Source organism: Anguilla anguilla, chromosome 1 (assembly GCF_013347855.1).
Source record: "Anguilla anguilla isolate fAngAng1 chromosome 1, fAngAng1.pri, whole genome shotgun sequence".
NCBI lineage: Eukaryota > Metazoa > Chordata > Actinopteri > Anguilliformes > Anguillidae > Anguilla > Anguilla anguilla.
Genome location: NC_049201.1, coordinates 64,253,450 through 64,276,741, shown reverse-complemented (window position 1 = coordinate 64,276,741; position 23,292 = coordinate 64,253,450). Strand labels below are relative to the sequence as shown.

The 23,292-nt window shown below is 40.6% G+C and overlaps 1 protein-coding gene across 2 annotated transcripts in view; it reads right to left on the bottom strand.

Annotated features, from left to right (window-relative positions):
• Positions 1-23,292, bottom strand: part of ube2e2 (ubiquitin-conjugating enzyme E2E 2) — a 52,446-nt gene that overhangs the window by 28,250 nt on the left and 904 nt on the right. For both annotated transcript variants that reach the window (XM_035390433.1, XM_035390426.1), the window contains exons 2-3: positions 21,959-22,141; positions 20,767-20,817 (exon numbers count right to left, since the gene is read on the bottom strand). In XM_035390433.1, the coding sequence (XP_035246324.1) occupies positions 20,767-20,817; positions 21,959-22,134 (227 nt within the window). In that variant the 5' untranslated portion in view covers positions 22,135-22,141. The remainder of the gene's footprint in view (positions 1-20,766; positions 20,818-21,958; positions 22,142-23,292) is intronic.

Sequence of the window (23,292 nt, the reverse complement as noted above, 5' to 3'; positions counted from 1 at the left end):
AGTACTGGCTCTTGTCCAGGTCGTAATCTGCCCATGTAAACACTGCCATTTCCTCACTCGTTTCATTTTCAATACAATCCACGTCTTTCGATCCTTCCTGTTGGAATCAGCAGGAGGTTAATCTTTGACTCCGAGGAGCTGTGGATTTTGTGGGAAAAACAAGCAGAAACCTTCCTTATTAAAACTACAAATGGGCGTTTGCAAAATATCCAGCTCAAATAATTCTTTAGGGTTTAAATTACACACAAATAACAAAGAGCAAACTCACGCAAAATGGCCATAGGGTACCTGATATCCAGGATATGGTGCACTTTTCTTTTCTCAGTCACAAAGCTGATCTCTGTCAGCACGTCTATCAAAAATATTGCAAGATACTGTCCAACAGTCATTGCCATAATCTTTAAACAGAGATGACTGTTTAATCACTTATTACTTTATAGCAATTCCCTCTCCCTTCTCTTTGTCCATGGCGAGCTTTCACAAATACCATCCTAAATGAAATGTGTCTGTTCACAGTCTGAAAGTGGATACATTGACTAATGTCAAACACAAGAAATTAGGAGACATTTGAATTTCAGGCCTTTCACATAGTTAGACTGGCAAATGAATTCTTTCGACAACACACTTTGGCCTAGAAGTACTGTGATCCATACTCATAGTAGGTGGTGTGTTACATTTAACTCCTCTAATAAATCCACAGAATAAAACCACTGCTGTGGAACCAGAGGACTCCACTTTGCCTACTAGAAATGTGCTACCGTTAAAGTACCAGACTAGATTTACTTGAGCTCGGCAATTCATTTTTTGCGCCCTGTAGGAGACATGAGTCACTGGTCTTAATCTCAAGAGCCATTCTATTATGCTGAAACTCACACTACAAGAAACATCCAATAAAAATAAAATAAATATTTCCATTGCAACAGGTTTTAACATGATACACATGTCATTGAAGACACTAGTGGTATGCCAAAAAAATGTAATACTTGTCTTCTGGGTCTCTGGGGGATAGAATATGTCTTTCTTTGTTAGGCTATTTAGTGATCATTTTTCTAATTGCACAATTTCAAACTTACAGTTTCAACAGTACTTGCTGTGTGAGGTTATAAAATGACCAGAAAATCAGCATCATGTGAAAAAGAACATGCACCAAGCTGTTTACCATAATGATTTTGGGCTCCATTCCAATTTCTTTTCAATAAAAGAAAGGATTAGTCTTCAGTGAGCAGACTGCTTTTAGGAGTATGAATTTTTATGAAACATATTTCCTGGGAACTGTAGTGCAATACAGTGAAATACAGATTATGTTAGATATATCAAGGGCAACAAACAGACAACATTTAATGAATGTGAATTAATTAAATTAATTTCTCGCAACTGATTTTTCACATAAGTGGGACATCAGATGGTGTTAGGCAACAGGTTTGAATCTGAATTCCAGATGTGGAACACCCATTCAACTATGAGACAGGAGCAGATCTGGTCTTTCCATCACAGCAGATCTGGTCATTTATAAAAAAAAACTAGTGTATAGTCACAACCAAGCCCTAACTCTTTTCTAAACCACAGAGATAGGTACCAAATATTGCAACCAACACATTTATATGAATCCATGGTGTTGATATTTAAACCATTCTTCTACATAATAGGATTCACTCCAACACAATCCAGTAAATACTAGCAGCGGTCAAACATTTCCACAACCTACTCAACATGTCATTCCACAGTTTAAGATCAATGTATAGAGCATCAATACTGAGGTTGTTCGCAGACACCTGTATTTACAACTATCAATAAATTACATACAGATCCAAATTCTTAACTTTATGGTGGCACACAGCTAAAAATGATTATGTTTCTTTGTACTTTCAAATAATCAATTTCATAAATATGTCATAATAAGCTTGACTGCAGTTTAGAAAGGTTAAGTCAACAGTGGTGAGGTTTTTCATGTTTTACAGGCAATTAAACACAAGGTGGGGAGGCTCTGTTCCCTTTATGACCTCTTTAGCTTTTAAAAACAATCAGAGCTGAAAAGATCCATCATCAGTTTGTCTATAGGGCTCTATGAATTCATGTGCAAAATTCTCAAGTCAGTGTGGTTCACATTCCATCATTCCAGCAATGGCCAATGAGCTAGTCACAGGGGACACCATAGAAGGAATGTACTGCCGCTTAATCAGAGTGCAGGTAATGGGTACTCTGTCTCTATGGGCTTCCACTTAGCAATCTGAAACTAGACTAAACACAAAATAAAAACCAGTGCATAAACAGAAAAAAATAGGTTGTTTTATTTGAGCTTTATTTATTTTAAGACCCGTTTTCACTGAGCTGTTGATTTGTTCACCACTCATCCTTTCTGCAGACAGCAGCGTACTTATAAAGTGATAAATAACCACTTTTCTGATCCACATTTTTTTTCTGCGATTAAAATTCTTGCCACAAGTTATGAATACTATTGTCCTGGCAGCATTCATTTATTAATCACTTGAGTACTCAATTTGGGTTGCATGACATTAAAACTATATATAATCAACACTTTCGGTCATGGAAAAAATTTTTTATATGAAGGCAGCAAAGGTGACAGTAACATAGATGCAATTAAATAAAATGATTGTGTTGCTAATGGATGGTGCAGGCCTATTTTTGGTCTCACTGTAAAAATTCCCCACATTTTTCTTACTCCTCTGCTTACATAATAAGGCACTAAAGAGAAAGCAAATGTTTTATCATTACCTTTTATGCGCCCTTTAACATTAACAGCTTTCATTAGGACACAGATAAGGTGATAAATAACCTTGTGTGATGTGGGTGTGGAGAGCAATAAAACTGTGCTTAGCTCAGATTAGCGAGAGAGAGAGAGAGCAGGAGAGAGGGAGAAAGGGAAAGAGAGAGAATCAATACCTTTATTGGCCTCCTGAGACTCACATTGGTACAGTCATTGGCCCACAATGGCAGTTACAGAATTTTAGCTGAATGGTTCCCCCTCACAGTATTTTCCCTACAATAATCCCACAGTTGTGGCCCCTGGCGTTTGCTGTAGAAAAGTTGCACAGTTGTTACCCCTCACAAGAGCTGCAGTGGAATATTGGCAGAGTTACAGACCTTCACAATGGCGTCTGTCTATAACTGGCACAACTGTGTATTGCCCTGAGCAGTGTGAGTCCAGACCTTTCTTTCCCTACGCCCCTGCGCAGTCACTGTCTTTCCATTTGCGCACACTCCCATTCCCCCAGCAGCGAGAATTACCCAGAGTTCTTCTCGGCCCTACGGAACAACGCATACAGCTTTACATTTCTTCACAATGAACATGTGGTGGAGGGAAAAAAATCATCCAGGGTGACTTACTCAGCTTATATTTAGCATATTATCCATTTATAGAGTTGAAAATTTTGCTTAAGTAAAAATGTAGTTCCTTAAATACAGCCCTTCACATCTACTACACGGGCTGAGACAAGGCTGAAAAAATGTAGATTGCCTTAGTACTGGGAGATGCAAATATAGTTTACTGTCACATAAGCACAGTGTGCTTCCTGAAGTAAAGCCAAAGTCTGACTTTAACAGTTAGTGAAAGTCTTTCCCTCAGAATAGAAGCATGGTATTATTAACATGTGCTTGTTCTGTGTTGCTCTTCCTCGACTGTATTTTTAAATAAGCAGAAGCCACTACAAGTTTGAATTAACTAAGTCTTGTGTCTTTCAACACACACATGGTAACATAAATCCAGAGAGAGCAATAAAAGTTGCTATAAAAAAAGAAGTGTTTGTTTGAGGCGCAGACCGAAATGTCTTTATCGGGGGATATTTCACCGTGTCTGAAGGCAGCACAAACGACCTGTAAAAATATGCACGTCTCAGTGGCACTTTATAGAGACATCAGTCAGCTCTGACAGGCAGGAAGTTGAAGAAAGGAAGTAAAGCCGAATCAGACTCTTCCAGGGAACCCTGGTCTCATGCCTCCTGCACAGCTGGGTGTGGGCAAAGGGAGGTGTCTTCACAACCTCTCTTCGCGTCTTTGGTGCAATTTTTGTATCCCCGCTCTTCACACTCAGGATGTCACGCACCACTAGTTATTTCCTCAGACTGGAATTAATATTGGAGCTTCATGGCATTGGATTTGTTCTCCCTCTAAATGTTTTTTATTCTGGGTGCCAATAAAAACACAACATTGCTAGCATCAAAAAATCTGTTTCATGAATTTGGTTCGTTCTTCTTCTGACTGCTCACCAGACTGCACAGTTGCCATTGCACTTGAACTAGTGCGCAAGAGTGGATGGAGGGACATCTGGTTGATTCAAGAGTTTATAGAGAATAATTCAATAATAAAAAAGAGCAGTACAGACGTAGCTGAGGTGCTTTAGAATGACTATTTTTCCAAGTTTAAGGCAGAACTGCTTAATATACTGTACTAACCAATAAACTGTATTGATTTCTTCACCCTCTTGCTAGGGGGTTCTTCACTTTAAATAGCTTATGACTGAGAAATGTTACCTTTGTGCCAGTGTGAACACTTAGGTCTCAGACAGTATTTTTCTCCAGTGCTCTGGACGATGAACGACCCACATGTCAAACACATCATTTCATTCCCCTTTATGGGTGAAGCAGAGAACAAATCACAGCCGCCCTAAACACAATAGGCTTTGTCTAACTTTGAGTGATGATGTTAGGCATGCTTTACATTCACGTTGTAGAGGCAAACAAATATGGCAGGCTTGGTTAGATTCTTTTCTCAAATTTAGGGCAAGCCAAATAAGCCTAGACTGAATAGATGTCTCACTGCTCACAAAAATCAGTAATAAGACGTGCAATTTAGGCAAACCAGTCTGGCAGACAATTTTCATTTTCATTTTTGTAGGCCCACTATTGAATTACTGTGTACACATTTCTGTCGTAGAACACTTAGATGTTAAGATCTGGTAAGGAAAGCTGGTCTGTTCCCTTTTGTATAGTGCTACAAGCACAAAGACTGAAATTCTGAAAGGTTCAATGCCATTTTCTCTCCAATTGAAGCAGTTCTTTCATTTCTCTTCTCTTTTGCCGGTGACCCGTATTTTTATATTGCCTGACTCTAATACTTTGAAGTGTAATTTTATTTCTTTTTTTACCACTTTCTAGTATGTCACCTCGTGTCATATTCATATCATATTCTTTTATATTTTCCGAAGACAAATACTCAGATCAGAAGTCACAGACTGAGGCACAATTTGCTCTCCGAGGAATGGAATGGAGATGATGCAAGATGACTGAGGCAAACAGACATTTCTTCTTTCACAAGAATCTCCATTTCAAATACAGCAACATGCAAACATTTAAACAAATCATGATTTCCAAACCTGGAGGGAGAGAGGGAGGTGGAGATTCTTTTTTTGTAGAAGTAGCTACTGTCAACCTGCTTCATAATCGCCCCATTTCACTGAGAGTAAATGCACACAGGCTGTGTTTTTGGTGTCAACTGTAATCTGTGATGACAGGGCAGCTGCTACATCAGCACAGACATAATGAGATGGCAATTACCTGAGACTCAGAGTGAATGCTCCTCTGTGCTGCACAGACCTGACGATCAGCGCTCGGCCTGATAATCCCCCTTGAGTTGCTCTCATTCGCCCGTCCCAGCGCAATTTGGGCAGGCACGGGGTGACGGGGACGGGTGAGCGCAACCCGAGCGAGCGCAGGATGAGAAGGGCACAGAGTAAAGTGTGTGTGTTTCAGTCCGTATTAAATGAGTGCCGAACAGAGGGCAGAATACAGGGGAATACAGGCTTTGCTCAGGAAGGCACTTGGTTTGCATGTGCTATAAGTCAAGCGCCCAAAACACTACACCGCAATGCTGCCCAGAGACAGTAGAAAGGTGCATTGTATGGTTACCTTGATGTAGGCAGACTGCAAACATCTCCACCCCCCCGACTCAACTGCTTCTTCGTTTCAAGAAAAAAATGATATGGGAAACACTGCTGTGAATGTTTGTCTGATCGTATTTGCTTTTATCTTCTACAAAGCCACAGTGCTGCATTCTGCAGCTAAAAGAAGCAATTGGGTGTTTTCTAAATGACTCTTCTAAGCCGGGAACAGCTGCTCGGTGTCACAATCTTAGTCTTTACTGCGTCTTTGTGTTTGCTGCCAAAGAGAGCGCACTGTTGAATATCCAGGTGGTAAAATGTAAGTGGAGAGGACAGCATGCTTTAGTGCAGTCCATGTGTGGAAGTCTGCTACAAACAGGCTAGAGAGAAAAGCAAGCAATGGAAAAATAAGTTCTACTTAATTATTGGGGGTAAAAAGAAAACATTTGACCCTGGAGCTGCACCTCAAGATTAGTCCTAGCATTAAATCATAATCTGACACATCTGAACACGTTAAGAGCTTAAGTTTGCATTTTCTATTCAAAACATATTCATGGCAGGCAAAAATAAAGAGGAAATGCCTCAAACCCTCTGTTTTTAATTTCCTGAATCCAGTTGGCTGAATACTGCAAAAGGAGTCATCTGAAATAGGCTAGATGAGATATTGTAGAGGCCCATTCTAAATTCCATGCCATTTCAGCCCTTTAATAAGGGGAACAGCCTTCCTCTATAGGAGGTCTCTCTCTCTCTCTCTCTCTCTCCCCCCCCCCCCCCCAGCACACACGCTCACACATGCTCATTATCATTAGGTAATGTGAAGGCAGTTTTGAGCAATTAATCCAGGCCAGATGAGAATATGGGATCATTAGTGTTTTGGGGTTCAGCAGTGTCTGGCCATGGCTTTAAACAACCATTAAAATCCGTGGCAGAACCTTCAACTCCTGTAGTGCATAATGTGGTGTTTAATAGAAAAAATGTCACGGCGAGTTCTGTCAACAGGCAGTGGACTCAATTACGTGTCACCGGGAACAGGGCACACAAACAAGAGCAGCAGGCAGACTGTGGCAGCGGAGCGCAGGGAAAGGAACAAAATGGGGGCTTGCAGTGAATGGACTCAGTATTCTTAGAGAGAGGTTTCCAACATGACCACGAATAAATCCACCCTGCGTGTAAGCCAATGGAAAATCCCATGCTAACCATGCTTGTACGCAACCGAGGATTAAATTAAAATACATACCAACACAGACTCAGCGAAAAAAAATCAGGTGCCACTGATGTTCAGGCTGGTGTGTCAAATGTCTCCTGCTTTCTCCACGCTGTCAGTCATAAGTTCAAATGCCTTGTTGGCTGCCACAGTCAATCAGAGATGAAGGCTCTCAATTTTATGCGCGACGGAAAAGCAAAGAGTTTAGCGTAGCGTAAGTCACACTATCAATCTACGGACCAAACTCCCAGCATGCACAGATACAGGAAATCAGCAAAAACAACACAAAACACCAGATAATGGGCTTCACAGATCACCGCAGCTGCTGCCAAATGATCTTTCAAACCGAGCACATCTCCCCTGCCGACAGCTCGGAAGACAAAGTCTGAGCAGAAGCCATGAATATTAACGCCAGCTCAGCAGCACCGAGCATTTGTTCTGCTGAAGACATACATTAATTAAGGGATCGTACTGTTCTATCAGAGCAATCGAAAGCGGTGCAGTTCTTCTGGTAACAGTGTGGCGCGGTGTTGTGCAGACACAGTGCTCTTCCTATGTAATTTTTGCATTAATTACCGAGGTAGTGACCTTTTGGCAAGCTTTTCTTATCCTGTTTCACACGTAGTCTCTCACAATCTCCCATCCACAGATGCAAACGTCAATTAGGCCTGATCTTTCCTCATCACTGTTCTCACCATCTCCTCTGACATTCCTCCAGTACACAGAGCATTTCTTTGACGTGCTGTGTCCATCACTGCCAATGCCTTCTCCCCCTCCTGTCCACCAGTCATTTTTCACCTTTTTCAGACGGCAGAAACCAGAGAGGGCTCCAAATAGATGTAGGGTCACACAAGACATTAAGTACCGTGACGGGGGACCAAACTCCCAGCTGCACAGGGCTTGTCTATGGGATGTGAGCTGGGCCCCCCGCACGCTCTTGCCCACCCTTCGAAATTCAGACAAAATGCACCACAACTTAAGGTCTGTGCCTATTAATAATCATTACACCCACATTTCAAATTCATTCTTATTCATACTGATTCAGATTCATTCCTTTGCAGGTTCATCTGGTGAAGCTGCCCATGTCAACTTCCTGTATGCCCACCATCTGAACCATAAACCTCCACCAAACTCACCTCTGCCATCTTATTTATTCTTGGTTTGTTCTTCTCATTTGTTGAGCTCTCAGGTTCACAAGGGCCTAGATTACTTTGCCCACAGCCTCCTCTGCTAAAACCTAAAAAAAGTAGCTCTAGTCTGCACCAATTTCAGCACTGTCATTTTTCAAACAATATTACACATTAGATCTACACCAATTTAAGCTGCTCTGCTGGCCTCCTCTGCTCACTCTATCCACACTCTTTCCTGCTAGCCAGTGGCTCACTGTTTGTCCCTTTTCACTCTAAAAGCTTTGCTCATGCTTAGTACTGATTTGTTCAAACATGTTCTTCATGAGATGTGAACACATTTTCATAGCAAATCAGGAATCGTCACTATACAGCAGAAGCTGAAGTAAAATGAAACAGTTCCTCCATTATTTAGCTGAATAAACTTAGACGCATTCTAGACGGTTTGGCTGGGCCCTTAACTCACATGAAATCACCCTCCTAACTTCAAAGATGAAGAGAGCCCACATTGTCTTTCATCATTGCCTCTCACAACCTCTCAGCCTGTGGAAATGACCCGAGGCATTGATTCAATGTCACATTGGCATGACATGTGACTGCACAACAATTACTCACAAACTTGTAGGGCCTTTGTGATCTAAACAAACAGTGTAGTTTATGTAGTAATGAGCATTCACCAGTCACTAATAATCTTCTTTTGAGCTCAGGTTAATATTGTTAGGCAGTTTAACTTTAATAAACCAGCGGCGATAATTGAGATTATAAAAGAGATCCAATTTTTTTTCCTCCTGCTGGCTGTTTCCTTTTGTTACTGGGAGAAATCCATTATGCCTGTGACGGCATTTGTGCCAAAGCGGTAATGGTATCCCAGAGCAAGTGTTTGCTTTTGAGTTATTTGTTCACATGCCAAGAGTCTGCTGTTTGCTTACACATCAGCTGCGGATTACCATTCTGTCAGTCTGCCGAGAGCCTCGTCTGCCCGCGAGAGCAAGTTTTTCAATGCCTGTTCCTCACCAAGAAATCGTGACGCTAACCTCTAACTTATTAGGTTATTTTAAAAAATGACAAAATATCAATGTGACTTGAGTGTCTAGATAAAAGGGATTAGAGAAAAAGTTGGGCAAGGTACCGGACGAACCCCCGCAGGAAATCCACAGTGAGAAGGGAAAAGAGGCGCACTGATAATTCAAGGGCAGGCATGAATAACAAGTAGCCGTGCAGGCTGTGAAACCCAAACCTGCACGGAGACAATTAAACAGAGATTTACTGGAGGGGATGATCCTGGCTGAAATAAAATCTATAAGGAGCGTGAAAAGGTGCACTGTTTGAGATTACATGATGATTAGCAGTGCATTAGCACTAGCGTGGTGCCTCACCAATGCCACTGCACTTAGGCCGATGTTATCAGTAACATATTGTGGAGGGATGATTTATTGCCATGGATGGCTCAAATCATTTCCTGATTGTCTACCACAGTGTACTGAGAATTAGGCACTGGAGAGAAAGAGCACCAAAGTGTCATAGAATTGAATGAGAAACATGCAGAAACATGAATTTTGAAGAAGAGTATGGAATCTTTGAGTAATACCAATACATAGTCCTGTGTGACATATAGGAAAAATCCAAATGAGGAGAACTCAAAAACAAATACCTTCAACCACAGTACACACACAATGTCACACAATTATCCATAAGATCAACTGGGAGTAAGAAGAAATATGGTAAGAAAGACCAATATGCGGTAGAACCTACTTGTAAACATATTGGATACAGCCCAAGTATAACCCCACTATAGTGATGAAAATCTGTGGGATGGCATTGTTCATAAATAAATGCTGTTTAAATACTCCACATGTAATAAAAAAGCTATGTCTACTCATTTTCAGCACAGCAAAATAAAATTATTAATGGAATTCACAAAATACACAACCTATAAATGTCTTACAATAATACATTTTCAGCATAATAAATGAGGTAATAAGAGGAACTATATTTACTTTATAAATATGTATAATCGTGCATAACCTAACCAATATCACACATTCTTATATAAAATCTTTAGTCAAACTACATCACGAGAAAAAGTCTGTTCTTCAACAAAACAAATAAAAGAAAGGTTATTTCTGTGAATTCCCCATTTGACTAGAATTACAGTCTGAAAGGTTAAGTGAAAAGTGAGAAACACAGTTTCTGTTTACACTAAAACTCACTAACAAAATCATTCAAAACGAGGGAACAGAAAACAAAGGCAAACTGGCATAAGATTGACAAGATCACGAATCAGTGTTTCCGAACACTAGACAGATTTATCAAACAGGAAAATGGTTCAGGTTTTTTCCACAAATTTTGCAGCAGAACAGTTTTGCCATACATTAGAAATCCAGCAACATGACATTCATTCTTACCAAATGAAGTCTAAATAAAATACACTCATACAATATTTCAGATACTATATGGTTGTTAATTTGAGCCAAGTTCAAATCAAGCATCGCGCTGTGGTTATGTTCACAAGAAATTTGAATCCCTACAAAACAGCAAGATGTTTCACTGTTTAGTACTATTATTGCATTGTTTATTGACATACAGTTTATTAACATTACGTAAAAAATACAGTATATCCATAACTTATGAATATCCATTCAACAAATCTGGTAGATTCATGCATTTAAATGAATAAAATTATTTCAATATACTACTTCTAAGAATACGATCTTTCAGGATGGGTGCTATCTTTACAAGCAGGCCATCCGGAATCAGTGTCCTACCCATCCTCATAGAGAATTTAGCCAATTTTGATGATTAGTAACAAGTCCCAAACTGACAGATTAATCCCAGAACTACCCTGAAATCTGATGCAAAACAATGGGAAATTCAATACTTGGAAATAAATAATTGTTTTACACTCATAAATGGTACATGCTTCAGTTAAAACAGCTATATGGTAAGGAGTGGGCTTGAAAGGAAACCAGATGGAGACACTCTGTGCTGCCATGTTTTAGTATCTAAATTTAATTTTAAACGGCGTGTCTGTTGTGGCATCCAGGCATTTTCTGTTCGCTGGGAGTACACCAGGCGTGTATGAAATATGCATGCAGGCTACGCTGTAAAGGTTATTTCCACATACAGTAGCGCCAGAGGTCTGGATGTTCTACAAACCTTGAAGCATTACTGATTCAACATGTCTGTCATGTAAAAGAGGCAAATCAAATCGGAGAATTTTATTGAAAGGCTGAATAGGATCAGATTTTTTTGACAGGCAATAAATGCAGGGAGATGAGTGACTCTCTGTGAAAGAGCACTTACTCTAGAGAGAGTGCTGTGTGCTGAGTGACAGGGGCCAGCTCATTAGCCAACCGACTGGGCACAGCACCCACACATCTTTCTTATGCTGGCTGTGTTTTCACATAAAGTCTCCACGCTTGAGTATTGATTCCACATTGTAGATGTATGATAAATTGTCGAGAGGACTGCAAAGGCTCCACAAGGTACCTTGTCAAACAAATTAGGGTCAAGGCTATTTTGGACAAACACACATTTATGGTTTGCATCTATCTGTACTGCCTACTGCTGTAAGCCCACCAACCAAAGGATTCTAAATAACAGGAAATTTATATTTTCAACTTTTTGAAATTAAACTTCTACAAACATGTTTCAGCTAATGGTTCCCTTCTTCTAGCACTTAACATATCTTCTTGCCTTGTGCATATAAAAGTGAATAATCTTAACAGAATTTACTCTTAAAATTACTCTAAACAGGATGTTATGGATCTGTATAGTGCAATGTCATGCAAAGTACTGGACACATGTTTGTAGGTTTCATGGTTGACTATTCCAATTAATCTACAGTATGTGAAATTATAAATTCATAAAAAATGCTAATTTATGAACATCATCCTAACTTGGCAAAAGCACAAGATCAGCATTTTTGAACTCCACTGCAGGGTGATTGATTCAGCAAAAATATTATCAAAGTGCACCAGATCTTAAAACTACCAATCAATTATTGCTGCTTTGCAGTATCAGTGCATACACAATGCAATCATATGTAGCCATTATTGCTTCTCCAACGCATAAAAAGATGAGTACTCCTTGGATGTCCCAAATGCACTGAAGTAGCCATACAAGAGCAGGCCCTGGCTTCATCCACAGTAATGGACTAAATAGGCATGGAAAATAACATTGTGTCTGATCAACACAAAGGAAAATATCAGTCATTTTCAAAGGAGATTAATATTCATTTATGTCCTTTGAGATGCAGCAAAGCTCTTTTATGACTGTAATTGAGACCTGCATGACACATTATTTAGCATATCCCAGGTGGCAAGTGTGCAACAATACCAGATTATTGCAGGGCCTGCATTATTTTAGTTTCACAATCACACACACAGGGAGACCATTCAAGGCTTAAAATAACTGCAGTTTCTCAATGTTAACTTGACATGGGAACGTTTTATATGCACTTTTGTAAAAAGGTTTAGCCTGGTTTGGGGGAAAATGATAAAATCTTTTAAGGTGGCGACACATTTTTTCCCTCATTAGTACAAATATCCTTTTACCATACGAGAGAGCATAATAATGATCTTTTATCTTTCAGAATAAGCATTTATCCACTATTCATTGTATTTTGGCAATTATTCAATGACAGAACAGAATCTGAAACGGATAATCTTACTGGCAGATCAGACGTTTTTAAGGCTCCAGGACTTACTCAAACTCACAATTTAAAAAAAAGAAACGGTTAGATTTTTCTAAAAAATTGGAGCATTTCTGTATTTGCTTGTATGGCTTCCACATCCAGGCTTCCTTGATAAATGTATCTTAAAGCAAAAAAAGTAAAAAAATAAAAGTAAATGAATCAATAAAATGGTACATAGGTGGGCAGGTTTCGAGGCTTCTTCTGTGGTCGGGCAACATCCTGAGATGAGGGGTAAAAATACCCAGTGTCAGCTCTGTGCTTGCATTACACTGCGGAGTCTCCTCTGAGCTCAGCATCTCTGATAACCTTAAATATGACATCACGGTCTGCTGTGTGAATCCCACGCAATCCCACACTTTAGCCCAGGTGGTAAAATTAGGGGGCGTGTTGTGACAAAACAAGTAATCATTGTAAGAAAAAGCTCACTTAAAAATGATTCACACAGATGGGAAAAGTCACACTTCTTGTGTAATAAGCTATATTGTTTTACATTTTCAGACACCTTTTGTATGTCCTTTAATTTCTGTCACCTGAAGGTCTGTGCGCTCATTGTAAATTTGCAAGGACATTTAGAATTTTCACCCGGCAATGTATCTTGAATTACACATTTGTCACACAACTGATTAAAATGCAGCTACAGTCGTTCCATTTGATAAAGCCCGTTTTAAAATTGGCTGCTTGTTGACCTTTTTCTAGAAAAAAAATTTAATTTAATTCTCTACATGCCATATTATAATTATACAGTATATTACCTATTTTTGGGAAAATCTTCAAGATTGCTTCAGAACAGGAAACTCTGAAATTAAAATACTGGTAGCGCTAGCTGTGGTTTTGACTTTAGTGAGATCACATAAAACCATTAAATTTACTGCCTGCAACACATCTTTGACAGCTCAGCTCTCAAGTTTAGATATATATAAACACTGAAACCATGACTGCATCTTCCCACACTCATACACTAAGTGAACAGCTGATACATTCTACACAGAGCAAAAGCCAAAAACCGCAAAAATAGTACCTTCTGTCAACCAGAAACACATGGTTACAATAATATTCATTCAATGCACTGACAGGCCTTGAATTTCATCACTTTTAGGGCCAAGTCCAAAGCCAAAATTTCAGAGGCCACCGACGCCAGCTCAGAAGGGAGTAAGTCCAAACCCAAATTTGCCATGAGGGCAACTGAAAAACAGTTTCTATGAAAACCTTATTTATAATAAATAAATCTTATTTATAATATAAAACAAAAAATATGGAAGATACTGGTAACTACTTAGATTGTAGGATATGCAGATATTTCTCGATCTATTTATATTATATATATTTATGCTATATAGATTCCTTGCAATACTGTTTTTCTCAGACTGTTTATTCAAACCAAAACAAAAATATGACAAGTATCTAGCTGTAAGTTGGATGGCTGTGTATTTCTAGACATGATACGATAAACTGCTGTTTATTAACATTACTAAATACAGCTATGCAACTAGGTAATTAAAAACTTTTGAAAGCAGTCATGTCAAAATAGGATTTGGAAAGCTTACCTCAAGGATATATTTCATGGATGAGCTCCTGTTAGGTTGATGTAACTCTACACTCAGCAGGTGTATGGCTGATGTGAATGCTTGAGAGCATAATGTAAAAGAGCAGGAGACAAGCCCGCTATGAAAAGCGTGAGGCCGGTGGCTCGGTGATGGTAATACCATGGGAAACACGCTGCTGTACAGTGGAGAATTATGCATTTCCATGAGCAGGGATGGGTAGGTGCTTTTCTCCTCGAGAGGGCACCACGTCCATACAGATTATGGTCATGCAGGTAGTTATTTTGAAGGGCATTAAGTCCAAAATACAAGCCATCCTCGACAATGGCTTTACAGTTGCCATGCAATTTGAGCCCCTCACCAAACATGAACACCTCAGAAAATGTTGTATGTATGCATTGGACCTAGGCACACTTTTTTATACCTAGATAGAACCCTTTCATGCAAATGAATGAATCTTGATGCTTTGTTGGACATTTAGCCTAAGTGTCTAAACAAGCTGACGCAAACAGAGTCCATCTATTGCTACAAAACTCCCACACACAATGGCACGGCAGCCCTGACAAGAGAAGTGTCGTCTGCACAGGATGGAACTAGACAGAACTAATGAGGATGGAAGGTTCTTTCACACTGCTTTGTGTTAGATTTAAAGCGTTTGATGATGCAAACGTGCTAATTTTCAAAGCGCTGGCAGACGGATTTGAAGCCCACCTTTAAGAAGAACCCAGGGGAGCCGTCTTCACACAACGTGTACAGCAAAAAAAAAGCTCCAAACCCATGAAAGGAATAGAAACCCATGTTGCTTCAGCCGGGTAAGCAATTACAGCTTATAGTTTTAATTTTAGAATTGGCACTCATGTTTTGTGAGGTAAACTAACAAACATTAAAGTGGAATCTATTGTACTATTGTCATGTAAAACATTCATATAATATTTCACTCACAGAGAAATTCAGCTCTCTGAAATAGATTAAAGCTAATTCCCCAAGACACCTGCACACATATACAAAAAATACTTAAAGGCTATATTTGTCTCCTGCACATCAACAGTGATTATCGATAAACAACGAAAGAATAAAGAAGCCATTAATCCCCTGGTCATTTGGGCACATTGTGTTACTGGTTCCTCAGCTCGCTTTTTAAACAGAACATATCATCAATATGATCAGTGTGAACATTCATCTGACAAATAGCTATTGGATTTCAATGTTTTATATTATTAATTATCAGGTGGGTTTTCTTGTGTTCCTTAATTAATATAGTCTGCTTTCTCTTCAAACAAACCTGCACATAAATGACTTGATTTGAGGGGACTGCACAGGTTCAGACTTTGGCATTCTGCAGATGTCAACACAGAGAGATTTCCCAGAGGCCTTCAGGGCCCTCCTTCCTCATGAATATTTATGCTTTTGCCGTCGTTAATCAATGGTCAAAACATGAAGTATGGTCACAAAATCCCCGAGGAGCCCCGCACCAATCAGTAGCAGGCTCCAACTGCCCAACCACCACTAACAGGAAGTGGGGCTGTTCCCATCAACACTCAGCTGTCAGCTATTTGGGGCGTTTTCTCTGCATTGGCAGCTGCCGTTTGGAAGATTCTGTAAGTGTGGAGCAGTGGTGCACTGGAACGAAGCCAACTGGAGCTTTTCACAGCTGGACTCCTACTGCATCCCCCAACTCTCAGAAACACAGACTCCATCCGTCTGGGTCCTGACATCATCAGGAGACAATGACTTATTTTAGCATTCTGGAATCGTGAGAATATTGGCTTGTTCTAGAATTCTAGCCTCAGGAGGAGTGAATACTTGATAGTATAATTCAAAGTTCCAAATAATACTAAGCACAGATACATTTTACAGCATACCCAAAGTCTGATTCTTTGCTCATTCATTGTCTTTGTTGTTAATATCATTAGTGTTAACCACAGAATCTCCATGAATGGTAAATTAATGCATTAATGGAACTTCTTACACACTCTTTCATTTCAAAGAGGGTTTACAAACAGACAACACCTAGGCCTATTTGATTTCATAACGGCTCACTCTATGTAAAACAGTTTGTTGCTTAGGCACTGGGAGCATATGGTCAGACAATAGCATATGGCCAAATACATTATCTTTATTTGACAGCAGCAATTAATAGCCACTTTCGCACATGGAACACACAACATTGGCATATTAAAATTTCCAGCAATGCTAGTGGCTTCTCTTGTTCATACAACCAACAACTATCCATGGTACCAGTAAACAATGTCTGAACAAGCAGCTGTCAAATACTCAAAAAGAATTACAATGGGATGGAAGGAGGTCAAGAACATAACAAAGTACATCACAACACAGTCCTGATGAGGTATGACTTTGTTAAATCTGGCTTGCTGGGCACTGTGGGTAAGCAAGCTAAGTAGTAAAAGTTAAATATCTTGCCACTGAAGAAATTTCTTTTTTCAAACAAGGACTCGAAGGTCAGGTAGTCTTTACGACAGCACAGACACGGAGTATTTAATGAGCTCATATGAAAATGAGACAGTGAGAGAGAGAGAAAAAAGAGAGAGAGAGAGAGAGAGATGTATCACCATCTCATGACCTGTCATGGCTGAAACGATATACTCAATGCATCATTTGTGATGAAACAAAACAAGTCTCAGAAAAGGTCAGACAGAAGAGAAAGATGTTTTACAGCAGAATACATGTAACGTCCCTGTGCCTCAAGTCAAACGACAATAATAAGGTAATACACACGCAGCACAACATTTCTTCTATGGTCCTCGCACCACAGAAACTGCCATTTGCAATAGGGTCATTCCTCTTAGACACATAGAGGACATTATAGGTTAAGCTCTTGTCCTGGAATCACAGAGGCCATGTAGGCATGAGACAGAAAAAGCAGCACTGTGACAGATTTCCCCCTTCCCCCTTCAGTATTGCTTACACTGTCAAGAAGGACCAACAGTTATCATAACCCTGCCAGGGGAATGCGAAGAAAATATGATCATCTTCAACAATAGCTTTCGCTTCACTTTTCAGAAATCCAGGTTTAACAAACGCAAAGCAATCCATTCGGTATGGGAATATTTGTTTCTTCTCCCATTGGGAACGACATATTTATGACTATGGTGTGAGTAAAAATGAGCGAATTAAGAAATCTATAAAGTGTTGATATTAATGAGAACATTATTTTCCTGCCTAGAGGGACACATCTTTTAAATGAGCCCATTACGGAGAACATAATGAGGTGTACTGCAGAATTCTTTCCTACACTCTGATAACTAAAACCTACAAACGGATAACAGTGCCCATCACAACAAAGAAATGTACGTTGGCCCTGTCATTGAGAAGAACGCCGAGGTCAGACACCTCTTTGCAAATACGACGACCGCTCAAAGATAAGCAAAGCGAAGGAATGAAAGCACGCGAGCATAAATGTAAAAACACAAAACACAATCAGCACGCCCACGGTACAATATCCCCTCGTCCAAGAGCTCATAAAGCAGTCTGCTGACCCCGAGCATTAAAAGAAGTGGCTGAAAAGTAACGCTTTCCTCTTTCAAGTAAATGTGTGCAGACAGACAAAAATCTGATACAAGACCATCATGTGCTTCCAGGTCAAGCACATGCAAAGCACATCTCCTCTTACAGATACCGTTTTTATTTTCTATCCACCAACAATGTACCATACCTCGGTTGCTGCTACAAATATCCTACGCAGTGATTACTGTGCAGAAACTGTGGCTTCAAACGCACTTTTTGTACAAGAAAGTTTCAATGGCACACTGCTTCCAGGAAAGCAAGATAGAAGCTGAAAGAAGCCTTTAAAGGGCAGCAGGACTCTCTGCCCTCCTTCTGTACGTATTGCTTTCATTCCGACAGGAAGAAAGCAGGGAGTGTAACAGACAGGGAAGGGACCACAGCTGGGGAAGAGCCATGCATGGAGAGGATTCACACAGGGCTCGAGAGTTTGCCGGCCTGCGGACTGCATCACACGTCTCGCCCATCAAGCGAGTGTTTAGGCTGACGTCTTTCACCACATCTTTAAAAAAAGCCAGGCGTGCGGTCCTTAGGAAGCAAAGTAAAACTGAGTTTTTGATATCGTTTAACGGGGTTGCCATGGAACACGGGGGAAACCACATGATTTCAAAATATATTAGGTCAGAGCTGGACGACGGACAGATTGTGGCAGACAAGACTGAAACTGAAAACTTTTCTGTTCCTCTTTTGAGAAAGCCGCGGGGAGTCAGGTATCCTTATGAGAGAGTGAAAAACATAAAACCACATGGCACAAGTCTGAACTCAATCCTCTCTGCGCAAAACTCCAGCAGGCACTATGGCTTGTGTTCAGTCTAATCTATTCAATCACTTCGCCAGGTGGATTTGAGTGAGTGTTACTTTGCTCTGATTCTCAGACAGCATGACGGGTTTAGTGGTTACTGAAATTAACAAAACGTGTAACAGAATCTAAAGAGCAAGCAAACAGAAAACCAAAACTTCCTCGCTCAAAGTTAGCAATGAGGGCTGAAGAAGTTCAAGTGCACGGATGTTCCTTCACACAACATTTCAAAGAAAAGATTACAGAATTCAGAATGTCTCACTCTAGCATTTTGAATGAAAGGGTCTCCTGCAATCCAACTCAACTTGCAGTAAACTCGGTGAATAATGTTTTTTTTTCCTACCGATTTGCCTTTTGAAAGCAGCAGCACAAGTAATTACACTCACGCTGGAAACAGGAGAATAATCAATGACGTGTCAAGCTGTAATATTCCAGTCAATAAGGGCTGGCTTTATCACAGGCGGTCCCCAGCGGGATCCTGTGTTGTTATTCAGCCGCGATGCCGATGCGGTCTGGCACCCGCCACAGTCCGCCGTCTCCCCGCCTCAGAGGACGGCCGGCCGCAGAGATGCACAATAACCTTTGTCTGCAATAATTTCCCCAAAGAATAAACAGCACCTTCAAAAAAAACAGCCCGTTTCCAAGGACATGCATTTCTCCAGCAACAGGAGCCTGACGGGTGTCATGGCTTTTTAGGCAAGCAAAAAAAAAAGAAAAGAAAAGAAAAGAAAAACACGAAACGGCGGTAAGCGCCTGGGAAACGGGAGACTGTTGCCATGCCGGCTGACTGGAGCTCAGAGAACACTGCGGATTTAAATGTCAACAATGTATTGTGGCAAAATATTGACAAGAGAACAGGCACATTTTTTCTCAGGCACAACGTCTGTGAATTTATCTCTGGTAATTCTACAGGGAACACAAGACAACACAGATAGGTAGGCATGCCTTCTCTTAGCATTTCACATCCATCACACTTTGGATGAAAAGAAAAACTCAAAGACCAAAAAAACACTAGTCAAATGACAAGTCACTGCTAGGGCAGAGTTATTGCACCTGTTCACAATTTAAAACTCGCAGTCAGCTCTGTTTGAAGGGCCAAACTGCTGCCGTCATCAGGGCAAACCCATTCCTCACAAAATTGGCAAGCCTTCCAGTGAGCCAATCTTTCACACAGTGCGCCTTTTACGTTGTTCACCGCAATTTAGTCTTCATGAAATCACTTTTCCCATCTGCGCGGAGCTCTGGATGACAAATATATCATCCTGGGTGGCCACGCTGTTATTATCATGTTTTATCATTATTCATGCTCTTATCAGGCACCTACATTCAGGAGCAGTTACAATGTTTACAGTTCTACGATTCTGACGCATTCCTGCATCTGTCTTTTTTATGGGGGTGACTGAAGTAAAGGCCACAGCTAAAAGCCACAACTGCTTCACACCTACAGGCCCACAGGCCAGTGCTCAGACTTCCACACAAACGACTCAATTTTAAGCTCTCAGTGATGGTACACTGCCGGAAAATAAAGTTCATGGGCCCAATTATGTTACACATTATATTAGTCACACCACAACAAGATTTGCCAATGGATAACAGCACATAGTCTCTGCTTCAAACTACACCAAATCTGTGTCTTTCTCTGTAGACACCTCACCTCTGTAAAATGTAATGAAGCTAGAGCACATAGCATAGCCATCACTGCTAACTCCATTTACTTTTTTTCAGCATTGCTGTGCGGGGTCACAAACCCCACATGTTTCAGTTAACAGAGGCTATATACAATTTCACTGCTAGAAACCACTGATTCGCTACTGCATCTAATGACAGCTCTTCAACCCACAAAAGCCACTAATTCAGACCCATGCTGGTGCAGAATCCACTTGTCCTGAGCTGGAAAACCTCTCTCTTTTACTCATGTTATGACCGTTAGCTCGAATCGACAACAGACTGCACTGCATGGCAATCGCACAGAAAAAGGACGGCTGAGAAACAAGACACTTTTCAGAAAGCTGCCGTTAAACAATGAACTCATGCTAGCCCTTACCTGCAGTTTGGCGGGGGGTCAAGTGTGATTTCAGCTAATTCCTTCTGAATCCTGAAAACAAAGGTTGCAGTTTATTAATGAGCACAAGTAAACTAGTGATAAAGACACACTCCCAGATTATAGCTGAATGTAACTGATACAATAGGAATCACTCCAGGGCACTGCTTCATCCAATTTAATAATATTACCCAACTGCTAAAATCATTTGATAACAAGATTTATGGATATTTTTGCAATTCATTGACTCATAAAAACAAGTACATTTGTACTTACACATGGCCCTGACATTAGCACTGACTATGACTCGATTAGAATGTACAATGTAAGAGCTAGCCAGGTTTTTTTTTCTCCCCCCCAAAATGAAACGGTAATTCATCAGCGACAATTCATTTTGTGACAAAATTGTGATTCAAGAACAAAGTCTGTCGGGAAAGAGAAAGGCTGGGAAAGAGAAAGCTTGCAGGATGATGAAAGAAATAAGGTAGGTGATACAATTCACAACAATGGCCTGCTTATTTTAAACTACTCCCATTAATGTGGAAAGCATATGAATCACACAGCACGAGGCAACAGCGGCATCTCCGCGACGCTCGTCTCAATATTAAACTCTCCTTCTAAGTGCAACAGAGGGGGGACAGATTACAGCGGCACACGCACGGGAACAAGCACATTACGTGGGCCGTATTTTGCGAAGGGCTGCCATAAAAGCGCTATGGTCTGAGTCTCTCTCTCCGCTCAGCTGGTTGCATAATTCCATCCTTGCAGTATTTCTCCCGAGGAGTTGCATTATCGTGGGCAAGGGCAGGCTGAGAACTCCACGGGATGGAGCTGCCGTACCTTAGGGATTCCGTCCGCTTCACCCGCCCTCACTGCGGGCTCTCTACACACTCTTATTGATACATCAGGGTCACTTACACAGCTCTCACTTTCTTACGTATCACTCATTTATGCAACATGACATTTACTCAACCTGTGCGTGCAGCCTCCTGGTAACAAACTTGCAGTCCCTTAACTATTTCTCACTGCTGCCCAGTGTAATTGACTTGTACATTTTACAGCACTGTGAGATGATTACAGCAAAGATGAAAATTGTGGGTACTGCGAAGGCCCTCATGTCACTGGAACACGCATGCTTCCGGAAATAGAGTTCACCCCCCCAGATAATATTCTTGAAGCAGGGATAGAGCATTACCTCTTGGCACTGGTGGAGAGCTTGGCAGCCGTCTTGCTGGAGATCTTGGTCTCCTTCTTCTTGGGCTGCGTCTGTTCTCTCTCCTGCTCCGTGGGGACAGCCTCTCGTTGCTCGATATCCGAGCTGCCCCCGCTTGTGCTGGGGCTGTCGTCTGGTCTCTGCACCTCACTGGACATCCTGGCCCTGTGATCACATGACCCACAACACACACCAGTCACAACCCCAGCTCCCAAGAATTCTTCCTGCTGGGTCCAACCCTCATCTGAGAACACCTGGAATACACTTACAGGCTTCAGCATCTGGTCTTGGAACCTTCATACATCTAATTGAGTCCACAGCAACATCATGAGCTGTGCAAAACCATCTTATCTTCTCTGATTTTAAAATCTCTGCCAAGAACTTCAATTTCAGCACCAATACATCCAGGATACTCTTGTTGTGTTTTATTAAAACTACAACAATGACAGGCATCAAAACACTGTATTTGCACATCACCATCTGAGCATGTTTTGCTATTTTCCTTGTTTCTCTACCACATAATAATAATAAACAAAGACGATAGTATCAGATAAAGTAATGTGTGGGATAATTTGGAAGCAGTAGTAGCCTACATTATAATCTGGAGCTCCAAATGACCAGCTATTTTTATATATGCTTTTGACTACATCATTAAGGTCAAATCCACAGATGTGGACCATGTGGGTTGGGTCTGGATCCCGAGACGAAGTCTTTTTTTATTTGTACTTATCTGTGAAATTGAAGCATGCATCTCAGCAGCAATAGAGCTGTCACATTTACGGCTACAATGTTCCCGTCAAAGCAATATCGACATTTTTTATGAACACGTTTTAGCAACAACATAATAGACTAGCCTATTAAAAAAAGATAGAGGGCATTAATTAGATTCCCATCACTTCTAAAAACCTATCACTTTTAAACAGCGAAGCCTTGGTGCTGCTATGAACGGAAACTTACTTCTCTATAGCTTAAAAACAGGTTAACATCATACGTAAATTTCTCTTTGTCACAGGCTACGTGAAATATTTATTTCAAACAAAGAGCAAAATCATTTCTCGCGTGTTTAAGCATCGGGTGAAGATTTTAACAGTAGGTTCGAGGGCAGGAGTGTGGCTTCCGAACATTTTCCATGTATTTTAACTAATTGTAAAACAGAAACTTTTATCCATTTATCCAGGGGGTGATGCTATGGTTGGTTATTTATCAAATTCATCAATCTGGTAGCTACAAACTCAAGGCACCCACTAATTAAACTGAATAATCTTGCTGGGAAACTTAAATTAACTGTGTTTAAAAGGATGCGTATTTGTATCTGC